Raw genomic sequence first — 11,000 nt, forward strand, 5'->3', positions numbered from 1 at the left:
AAAGCAGAAACTGAGGGCAGGCCAGATGCCTGCTTCGTTACACATACACGACCGCACGCAAAAGTCATACGACTTTGTCGAGCTGATTGCTGCTCATTTGCCTGACCGGGACTGTGTGAGTGCGTTTCTGGAGAGTACCTCTTTAGAGTGTGAGCTGGGCCAGCACCCGAGTGAGAAATGTGTCAAGCCCATTTCCATGTTTAGGTTGCTCCACCGATCACGTGATACGCCGGTGACTTGCCTTTTGTGGCAAAGCCGTTTCTTCCTTAGCCCTCGAATCCCGCCAAGTATCATTCAATAGTCAGATCTGGCACCTTTTTCCTCACCACAACAAAAAGTCGCAACAAGCATCGGCAGAATGGCGTGGAGAAATCAAGGCATCACTGGATCCAACAACATACCCTTGGGGAAGCGCCGGTTCGGCGGCGATGGCGAAGAAGATGGCTTCACCAACGGCACCGCCTCGCCGAATGGCTCGAATGGCGTCGCGCATAGCGTTTCGAATGGCGACCGCGACGTCAAACGCGGCCGCAGCCCTGAGCGTAAGTTTATTCCGCTGCTTCACAGATTTTGGCTTTGATGCTAACCTTGTCTTTAGGATCAGACCACGATGCACCGAGGCGGCGCAAGAAGCGGAACCGCTGGGGCGACGCGACCGAGAACAAGGCTGCTGGCCTGATGGGCCTCCCCACAGCCATCGTCGCCGACATGACCAGCGAGCAGCTCGAGGCATATACTCTGCATCTGCGCATCGAGGAAATCACTCAAAAGCTCAAAATCGACGATGTTGTTCCCGCCGACGGAGACAGGTACGCATTCTCTCTTATTCGCTCTGGTGCCCACTGCTAACACCGGATTACAGGTCTCCGTCGCCGCCTCCCCAATACGACAACCACGGTCGTCGTGTGAACACGCGTGAATACCGCTACCGGAAGCGCCTCGAGGACGAGCGGCACAAGCTGATCGAGAAGGCCATGAAGACCATCCCCAACTATCACCCGCCTCAGGACTACCGCCGCCCGACCAAGACCCAGGAGAAGGTCTACGTGCCGGTCAACGATTACCCAGAGATCAACTTCAGTATGATTGCTAACCCTCTAACCTCTCTAACCACTCTGAACTCCCCTTTCCCCGTGGTACTTTGCCAGGCGTTGGTGTCAGCTCCCCGCCTTGACGCGACGCCTAGCAGGCTAACCCTGCTGGACTCTAACCCAAACCGCTGCTCTACTGTTATTTGACTCAGTTACTAACACTTAGCTCTCCCTACTCAAGTCGGCTTACTTATCGGACCTCGTGGCAACACACTCAAGAAAATGGAAGCAGAATCCGGCGCCAAGATTGCCATTCGCGGAAAAGGCTCCGTCAAAGAAGGCAAAGGGCGCTCTGATGCCGCTCACTCCAGCAACCAGGAAGAGGACCTGCACTGTTTGATTATGGCCGACACCGAGGAGAAGGTGAACAAGGCCAAGAAGCTGATCCACAACGTTATCGAGACGGTCCGTATTCTTGCACACTCTCTCCGCACTCGATTCGTGCTGACAGTAAGCCAGGCTGCGTCTATTCCCGAGGGCCAGAACGAGCTCAAGCGCAACCAGCTTCGTGAGCTCGCCGCCTTGAACGGCACACTGCGTGATGATGAAAACCAGGCATGCCAGAACTGCGGCCAGATAGGACACCGGAAGTACGATTGTCCGGAGAAGCAAAACTTCACTGCCAACATCATCTGCCGTGTTTGCGGTAACGCAGGACATATGGCTCGTGATTGTCCAGACAGACAGCGGGGTGCTAGCTGGCGGAACGACGGTCCCGTGGCTCGGCCTGGTGGTCGTCTCGGAGGTGGCGATGCCGTGGACCGCGAGTATGAGGTATGTAAAACACCATCCAAAAGACTCGGACCTTGTGCTAACTAGTTGCTGCAGCAACTCATGCAAGAACTCGGCGGTACGGGCGCTGCTCCTGCACGCATCGAAGCCGGCCCTGCATCTCAGGGTCCTAACGGTGGAGGCGATGCTCGGCCGTGGGCACGCGGCCCGACTGGCGGACCTGCGCCGTGGCGTTCCCGGAACAACGAGCGCGACAATGAAGGCGCGCCATCTGGCGGACCTGCGCCCTGGGCCCGCGACCGTGGCGACCGTGACAGGGACCGTGGCTACCGCGATGGCGGCCGCGACGGAGGAGACAGCTATTACCCTGGCAGCCAAGGTGCTTATGGCGGCGCCCCTTCGGCTCCGGGCACCAGCGCGGCGCCCTGGCACCAACCCATGGTTGCGCCGACGGGATATGGTGCATACGCAGGCTACGGCGGTTATGGGGCCCCTGGCGCTCCCCCGGGAATAGGTGCTGCTCCCCCTGGGTTGCCTCCCCCGCCTCCTCCTGGTGGCGCGCCGCCTGGGCTCCCCGGGGGACTCAACGCTCTGATTCAGCAGTACGCTAATGCCATTCCGCCTCCTCCCCCGCCGCCGGCCGGTGATGCTCCACCGCCCCCACCGCCCATGGACCTGCCTCCTCCTCCTCCGGGTGCTTAGGGCACACCTTTGGGGACTAACTTGACTGAGCTGTGCAGTAGATGAACTACTGACTGATAGGGTGTCTTGTTCTTTACTTTCTTATCTTATTTCACTTACACTGCTTGCTTTCTCCTACAGTTTCACTTGGCGGCTATGGCAGATTGAGAGGACCGTTGGCCAGCTACGGCAGGGGATATTCACTACTGTAGAGCAGAGCAGAGAACTGTTGATCAAGCTACTACATCCTTTAGTTTCGGTCCATGTGATGCGTGCGGTTTGTTGCGATGGCGCTCTGCCTGATTGATTGTCAGAATTGGACACCCGGTTGACACATACGTGATGATGCGAAACGGACGAGATCAGACTCAGTTCATGAGCCACTTGCCCAATGCTTTGGGTCGCACCTAGATACACTGGTATGTTGGCCCTTACAGTTCAACCCTGGTTTAGCCATGAATGGAAAAGTGAGATTCAAGGAAAGTAAGAAAATGAGGAAGGAAAATAAAAAGAAACATAGCAAGAACACAGAAAGTAAGAGAAGTGAGAAGAGGAAGACAAAGACAGAGATGGAGATGAAGAGGAATAGAAAGAGGTGAAGGTGGAAGGAGATGTACCTAGAAGTGTCATTCTCGAACCGAAGTTCCGCGCTAGCAACAAACCGAAATTGAACGGACGGATAATGTTGTCCTTCTTCTCAGCATGTCATTCTGCACTTTTACCATTCGGCGGTCTCGAGATTCTGCAGCACTCCTTGGCTTGTTGACCAGCGGAGGCTTTCCATGATGTGACATCACGATTTTCCCCTGGAGCTTGGGCCACCTCGTAGCAATTCTCCCGAAAAGAGCCATCTCAGTGAGAACCCCACTCACAAAGGCATCTTCGGATGATGCTTCTGGCATCCTTCACAGCCATACGGGACCCTTATTCATCTCGCACCTGATTTCGGGGCCTTTATCACGCGGTTCCTGTTCCTGATGCTTCTACCTCCTTTCAGCACGGAGGCTGGACTCGGGAGCCAGAGGAAGCAGCCTGGAATAAGTTTGAGTATGAAGTAGGGAGTATCGCATCAGCCTCGAATCCGTTTCTCAACCCCAGAGACCAGAACTGAAGCCCTGTATGCACAAATCGAGCAACTACTCCCAACGTCTTTGGGTACCAGCCTTAACAGAATCTGCAGATATTTGATTTCGCCATTTCTCATGTCATCACAAACCTCTCTCTCGTCGAGCACTCAATCCTGTCCATGAGTGAAAAGCCTGCAAAGCCTAGACCTCACACCTTTTGACCTTCTCGCCAACAGACCTGCTGTTTCAGGCCAGATCGAGACCAAACTGGGCCAGGATGATGAACCCATTCTCCTTTCGGCCGGGGCCCGTCACCTTTTGGACGACCGTCACGTACCTGGCTCTGCTCATACCCATCGTCATCATCAATGAGCGCACCCCACCAGCACCCAGCAGCGAGTCACCGATTCAGGGTATCAACTTGACACAGGCCTGGCTTGACTTGGCTACCCTTACGCGGGCTTACCACCCATACAACAGCCATTACAATGACGACCTCCGGCAGTTCCTCTTGCGGCGGATACGTTCGACCTTGGATGGGAATGGCGCCGTTTGGACGACGGACGGGTGAGTTCTGTTGATACTCCTCGATGTTAGCCTTGTGCTAACAGTGCTGAACTCCAGAGATGGATCAAACCCGGATGCTGCTGTAACTCTGTTTGACGACACAACATCCAACTGCACGTTCCTCATGGCACCCGGCGTAGTCCCCAACCCCAGCAGTCCCCAGGTCGCAGCTTATTTCGAAGGCACGAATATCCTTGTCTACATCAGGGGCAAATCCGATGATCAGGGCAAGTGGTGGGATACAGAACGGGTCCATGGTTCTCTGCGCAACGAGAGGGGGTTGACGTTGGTCAACGCTCACTATGACTCGTACGTCCTTGACCCATCAGCTCGCACTGATCTGAGGACTCTGACCTCTCCCAGCGTGTCGACCGGCTACGGTGCTACAGACGACGGCATGGGTGTAGTCACTTGCCTGCAGCTGATACAGTACTTTACCCACCCCGACCACCAACCGGAGAGGGGCATCGTGGTCATGCTCAACAATGGGGAGGAAGACTACTTGTACGGCGCGCGAGCCCTCGGGCAGCATCCTCTCAACCCATACATCCATACCTTCCTAAACCTTGAGGTATAACATCTATCTCTGTTTGTGGACTGTTTATACCCCTTTATGGCTGTCTCACGCCTCCCGAGACAGCGCATTTGCTCCTGAAACCTCCAGAGACATTCGCGATCGGAATTTCACAGCTGACATTGTTGATTCAGGGAGCCGGCGCCGGCGGCCGAGCCATCCTTTTCCGCACCACGGATCGCGAGGTGACGGCGGCCTATGCCGAATCACCAGACCCCTTTGGCACCATCATAGCATCTGATGCCTTTGGCCTAGGTTTCATTAGGAGCGGCACCGACTACTCGGTTCTCTACGACGTGTTCGGGCAGCGAGGCCTCGATCTGGCCTTCTTTAAGCCACGCGCAAGATACCACACCAACCAAGACGATGCCAGACATGCTTCCAAGGGCAGCCTCTGGCACATGCTTTCAGCCTCCATCCATACCGCGACTCGCTTGTCCAGCGACACGGGGGACACCTTTGTTGGCCCTCGCGCCGATGGCGCGCGTGGCAAGGTGCACAACGGCAGCCCAAGCGATGGGGTATGGTTTGATCTCTTCGGAAAGGGATTTGTGCTCTTTGGTCTGAGAGGCTTGTTTGCTTGGTCGCTGACCGTGTTGATCGCTACGCCGCTTATTCTGGTCTTGGCCAGCTACCTCCTTCACAAGGTCGATAAATATTATCTGTTCAGCTCGAACGTCACGTCTGGTGAGCAGCCTGACGATGAGTTCGTGTCGGTCGGCGGGTGGAAGGGCTTCTTCCGTTTTCCGTTTGCGTTGTTGGTCGCTGGATCTTTGACCCTCGGAGCGGCATTTCTGTTGAGGAAGGTGAATCCTTTCATCATCTATAGCAGTCGGTATTCTGTGTAAGATGAGCCGATTTCCGACAATCTCGGCCGAGCACTGCTAACGTAACAGAAAAGCCTTGCCATGATGGTCTCGCTGTTCTACTTCACATTTTGGGCTATCATGCGGGGAGCCGACTTTGCGAGGCCCAGCGCGCTCCACCGAACCTATGCCCAGATTTGGCTGTTTATCCTCGGATGGACCATGCTCGTGGCGGTCACCGTTGCTGAGGACCGGCTGAGGATCGGCGCCGGGTACATGTTTGTGTTCCTTCAGTCGGCCATCTTCTTGGCACTCTTCATCGCACTATGCGAGCTGTTCGCGTTGCCAAAGAAGGCTGCTTGGGCTGAGAAAGTGCGAGAGGAGCAGGAGGAATGGGGGTTTCTTCAGGGCCGTCCTCATAGCGGTCCCTTCTCGTCGTCTCATGTGCCACCGCCGGTTGCAAACCAAGAGTCAACGCCGCCTGGAACGAGGCACTCGAACAACGCGCCGGCCGCCGGCTCCGCGGCTGCCAGCAGAGGCGGCCAAGACGATGAGGCGGCAACGGAGGTACTCTCCGAGCGGACACCGCTCATCGGCGGTAACAGCACAGGGGAACAAACACGCACCACGTTTGCCACGACCTACCGTCGCTCCATATCCGCGATTGTCGACAGTGCCCGCCGGTACAGTGACACTGGCCTTTCTCACGAGCCATACGAACACGAACAATCTTGGTCAGGCCGTCTCCCCTCGTGGGCATGGTTCCTCGAGTTTCTCCTCCTCGGGCCCTTCACAGTCATTCTCGTCGGCCAGATTGCCCTCATGCTAGTCGACGCCGTGCACCAGACGGGAGCAGACGGCAGCAGTCTCCTGTTTCCGTACCTCATCATCTGCCTCTGCACCATCCTCCTCTTCCTCCCGCTGGCTCCTTTCATCCACCGCGTCACACATCACATACCAGTTGTCTTACTGGTCGTCTTTATTGCGACGCTGATCTACAACCTGGTCGCCTTCCCTTTTTCGTCGAACAACCGATACAAAGCCTATTTCGTCCAGAAGCTGGATCTCGATACCGGCACCAACGAAGTTTGCTACGCCGGGATCGAGGACTACGTCCGCCCCATCATTTCCGCCCTGCCCTCGGCCTCGGGACGCAACGTCACCTGCGGCAGCTCCAAGAGACAGGGGCTCGTGAGCTGCTGTTTTGATGGTGCAGGGACGCCGCCCCGACTCTATAGCAGCATCCCCCCTGCTCGGCATAGGGGTCAGGACGGCGTTGGTGAGGACGACGACTATCGGAGCTTGGTGGCGGTGAATGTTACTCGCACTCGCGCGGGAGATGGAGATGGCGGCGCGGCGCGGATTGGAATTGTCGCCAACAACACCAAGGCTTGTTTCGTGGAGTTTGATAAGCCCGTGTCCGGCCTGAGAGTGCGCGGCAGCTCCGGGTGGGATGACCGGTTTGGACAGTACCCTGAAGCCGGGGTGAAGACGCTGAGGTTGTGGCACCGGGAGTGGGAGAAGGAGTGGGTTGTGGATGCTGAGTGGAAGGAGGATGCCCAGTTGTCGAAGGTCTCGGGTGGCGCCGAGGAAGGGGATGACGATCTCTTGCGCGACGTGGAGTTGGTGAAGCGCGGGGAGGGGCTGAAGGGAGCTGTGGTGTGTATGTGGAGTGATGCTAACGTTGAGGAAACGATACCGGCGTTGGACGAGGCGCTCAGATTTGTGCCGGTGTGGGCGGCGATTACGAAGTTTTCTGAGGGTCTTGTGGAGGGGAGGAAGGGGTTCGAGGTGTGAATGGCAGAGTCCGGGTTCTCACTGTTTAAATGCGCTTTCTCCTGCTCACTGATGGGTAATGTTTGGCGGATTAGGAGCGATGATGTACAGTACGGTATGCGGTGGGTTCGACTTCGGCGGGCCAGCTGGAGGAAGCTCTGGAGTCACGGCGTTCTGGTCTGGGTTTGGGCACTTCATGTATGCTATGCCACTACAGTGATAACTGTCATAACCGGTAATCAAGCGTGTTGCATGCGCGATGATGGTACACATACCTCCAAGACCCACCCGTTAACCTGTCCTCACTCTTTCATCGTCGACTTGCGTTCAACTGTCTTGCCGGGCAGTTGGCGATATCATACATGGCCCTGTCCCAGTCTTGCCCTCTCGCCTGCATCTTGTGTCTGGGAATGTCTTGTAGCACCAGTGGTCCTTCGATCTGCCGATGATGTGGTCACCCGTGATGTGTGACAAGATGCCAAGGTTCGTTGGACAAGGGGACTTTACATAGTGAACGGGGGTAAACAGCGTTCACGGTCGTTGACTTTGTCATTCTTTCCCTTAGATTTGAAGCAGCTTCAAATACGATAGATAAGGTCGAGCAAATCGACCCAGAAGTGGCATCCCTGGATGGATTACGCAGGCCATGTGGAACAACCGGCAAGGCGAAGGGAACACAGTTTCTGTATTTTAGAGCTGATCTCCCACCTAGAAAGCCAATATTTCTTGGCCATTATTCTCCATTGCCATCGGTGCGACTGTCACTAGTGGCAGTGCTCGCAATGGAGAGCACACAAGCGGTTTCAACTACTCGATCACATAGCAGCAGACACTCCTTCACACCATAGTGTCTGGGCTGTGTGTGGCACTGTGGTGCTTCCCGGGTTGTGAGGTACTGGCTTACGAAGACAAGTCCGAGATCAAGGGGTAACTGGGGTTAGAAGGGGGGAGGGCGTTGTTTGACCTCGAGGACGTGAGCAGTCAAGTATGTTAGAACGAGCAAGCATTAAGAAGGCAAGCACGCACCTTTTGAAAAGGGATCTAGCATTCATTTTCTTGAACTGACCGCTTTAGTCAGAGGGCGAGTTGCCGGTCTCAGCTGACGATAGATCAAGGGCGATTATAATGCTAATGTCGTTCCTTCCATCTCATCTCTTGCCTCGAAAATTTCACCCTCTTTGAGCATTCTCCGGTTTTTCCTGGAGCCATCTACTCTCAATCTCTTGCTGTAGACTCTTATCTGCCGACGTTCAACCTTCAGAAGTCCTCAGCAGCCGACCATCACGAATCCAATCAACCTTCCTGAAAGCCGCTTGTAATTCACCACCAACAACAGCAACTGCATCGACCTGGAGTTCCTTCACCATGACAACCATCACTAGGTTCATGTCTCTCATCCTGTTCGCGGCCTTCGCTCTGGTGGCGTCGGCCGCACCTTATCGTTCCGACGACAACACCATCACGGACGTCATGCATCGCCGCACACCAGCTCCCATTCAGGGTTCTCCCACCCGCGACGCCATGGCTTCGGCCTGTACTAATGGCACGCCGGCTTCCAAGCAGCATCCCGCGGGCTACCCAATCAACAACTACACGGTGGTGACTCCGGATGGCAACAGCATGACTTCGTACACGATCACGGAGGACTGGTACGGTGACCACTTCGTGTCAGGCCCGCACGTGAGTTCTTCCCACCCTCGAGTGAGCTGCCGACATGATGTACTGTTCTAAATGTCAGATGAACGACAGATCATGAACTTCAACCACAAAAGCGATCCGTACGGCCCGTTCAAGTGCCAGTACACGTGCAATGCCAATGGCAACTGCAACGCCTACTTTGTCTGGTACGGTAAGTACACGCACATCCTTAATCGCCGATGGATGGTTGAGTCAGAGTTGACGTGATTTGTAGAGGACGTCGGCACCGACCACGAGCACCTCAAATGCGTGCTGTTCGATGCTATGTGAGAGGACCCGTTTTGCCCGTGAAATAGCATGAGAGGATACTAACAACTCACAGTATCCCGCCCTCGGTCTTCGTCGAGGTCACTGGCACCATCGCCTCGGGTGCATATGACAGGCTCTGCGACCACTCATCTTAGACCACGGCCGGTGTAGGTAGTCTGCCCAGTTTCCGGGCGGTGGACGGGACCTTTGAGTTGTGAGACCCAATTCCTTCAGAGAGGTCCCTGGAGCAACTTCTTCTCAACCTCTAAGACGCAGGGATCGGTGGTAACTACTTCATCATGCTGTATGCGCCAAAAGGAGCCGGAAGAGAGGGCTGTAATGGGGCCTGGTTGTGATTATTGCGATCCGACGGCTGAAACAGACTCTTTCAAACCACCTCAGTTATCGTCAATTTGATCCACTGACTCTGCTTGAAGAGGAAACCCAAGAAGCCATTAAGAGAAAATGAGCAGCATTGATGCTCCATGACGCTTACCGATTGCCCAGGGGGTATATCCATGCCTCGATTTCCAGCCCGACCTTGTCCCAATGCCTGTTTTCACCAGCCTCATCTATACCCCACCCAACCTTCAACGCCTTAAACAACCAAAGACATCACTCCTCCATCTTATCCTCCGCGCCACCTTTGCCGCTGCTCTGCACCAGCCGAATAAGCTCCTCCCTCGCCCTGCGCCACAGATCCCTCTCCATATCCCTTTCCACCGTGCTGCTCGCCATGTTCAGCTTCCCCACATCCAGCGTGCCATACCGCCCCATCCCGTCAGGCTCCAGCCGCGCCGGCGCACTCCTCGCCCGTGCGGCCTCCCCACCGCCCGCGCTGCTCTGCTGCGGCTGGCTCGAGCCCGCGTCGCCCTCTGCGCCAGCGGGGGCTCCAGCCCCGGTGCTCCGCAGCGTGATGATGCCCGCCTCTTCGAGCGCCAGAATCTGCCGCGTCAGCTGCTTGTCGATGCGATCGATGGTCCGGAAGAAAGCCGACTGGGCTGTCTTAAAAGCCGACACGGGGTCTCCTGCCGCCGCTTCCGACTCCCCGATAGGCGCATCGGACCCTGGCGTCTGGTCCGGGGTTTGGGCGGTGTCCGGGGGCGGTGTGGCTAGGGCGCGCATCGCGGAGGAGATGTGGGTTAGGAGGGCGGCGATGTCCTGTTTTAAGAGAACTTAGCAGATTGGGGAGCAATAAGGTGGGAAAGGAGAAGCTCACATCGTCGATCTCGCTGAGCTGTTGAATGCGCTCGCTTGCGGTAAAGGGTGTGTGGATGTCAATTGCGCCTGCCCCATTTGTGCCGTTGAGGGCGTGTTGTTCAGAGGGGTTGTTCATGGTGTGTTTCGTGATCCCATTGCTTGTATGTCAAGCTGTGCAGGGGGTCGTGAATGGGATCGAGGATATCCAAAGGGGAGCTCCCCCACATCGTTGGTGGCTTGCAGGTCAATGGACCCGTGGTGGGGCAGCATGGCGCACGAGCCACATCAAATGGACCCCTGCTGTCTTCGATTCTGGTGCAGTGCCGTCTCTCATCGGCCATTGTCTTTTCCATCTTCATCATTTGAAGCACACCCACAGTCTTAACACGGCAACAGGCCCGACTTGTGAGTATTGGGAGTCACCATACAACATTCCCAGTAATCCATTGATTTTGACTGTACACCGCCGGAAGTCGAGCATCGACGATTCATGGCAGCGAGGCTCTTGCGGAATCGCGTCCCAATCTATTGCCGTTGTTGGCACATGCACACCACCACG

General features: G+C 55.9%; 4 protein-coding genes across 4 annotated transcripts; 3 read left to right on the forward strand and 1 right to left on the reverse strand.

Moving 5' to 3' along the window:
- Positions 1 to 358: 358 nt before the first annotated feature.
- On the forward strand, positions 359 to 2,525 carry N657DRAFT_631671 (uncharacterized protein; the record flags this gene model as incomplete). Its single annotated transcript, XM_062791081.1, has 6 exons — positions 359 to 542; positions 599 to 809; positions 863 to 1,080; positions 1,273 to 1,737; positions 1,771 to 1,865; positions 1,920 to 2,525. The coding sequence occupies 6 exons, from the start codon at positions 359 to 361 to the stop codon at positions 2,523 to 2,525; spliced, it is 1,779 nt and encodes a 592-aa protein (XP_062651736.1).
- Positions 2,526 to 3,490: 965 nt separating this feature from the next.
- On the forward strand, positions 3,491 to 7,551 carry N657DRAFT_642042 (uncharacterized protein). Its single transcript, XM_062792265.1, has 6 exons — positions 3,491 to 3,621; positions 3,676 to 4,138; positions 4,196 to 4,447; positions 4,502 to 4,709; positions 4,847 to 5,556; positions 5,614 to 7,551. Exons 2-6 carry the CDS (start codon positions 3,849 to 3,851, stop codon positions 7,313 to 7,315), a joined length of 3,162 nt encoding a protein of 1,053 aa, XP_062651737.1. The 5' UTR covers positions 3,491 to 3,621; positions 3,676 to 3,848; the 3' UTR covers positions 7,316 to 7,551.
- An 818-nt stretch (positions 7,552 to 8,369) lies between these two features.
- N657DRAFT_236854 (uncharacterized protein) lies at positions 8,370 to 9,558 on the forward strand. Its single transcript, XM_062786357.1, has 4 exons — positions 8,370 to 8,974; positions 9,044 to 9,143; positions 9,207 to 9,258; positions 9,315 to 9,558. Exons 1-4 carry the CDS (start codon positions 8,660 to 8,662, stop codon positions 9,394 to 9,396), a joined length of 549 nt encoding a protein of 182 aa, XP_062651738.1. The 5' UTR covers positions 8,370 to 8,659; the 3' UTR covers positions 9,397 to 9,558.
- Positions 9,559 to 9,565: 7 nt separating this feature from the next.
- N657DRAFT_661943 (uncharacterized protein) lies at positions 9,566 to 10,633 on the reverse strand. Its single transcript, XM_062795118.1, has 2 exons — positions 10,461 to 10,633; positions 9,566 to 10,402 (listed from the first exon to the last, which is right to left on the reverse strand). Exons 1-2 carry the CDS (start codon positions 10,575 to 10,577, stop codon positions 9,857 to 9,859), a joined length of 663 nt encoding a protein of 220 aa, XP_062651739.1. The 5' UTR covers positions 10,578 to 10,633; the 3' UTR covers positions 9,566 to 9,856.
- Positions 10,634 to 11,000: the final 367 nt, after the last annotated feature.

Source organism: Parathielavia appendiculata, assembly GCF_033297405.1.
Source record: "Parathielavia appendiculata strain CBS 731.68 unplaced genomic scaffold N657scaffold_2, whole genome shotgun sequence".
Classification (NCBI taxonomy): domain Eukaryota; kingdom Fungi; phylum Ascomycota; class Sordariomycetes; order Sordariales; family Chaetomiaceae; genus Parathielavia; species Parathielavia appendiculata.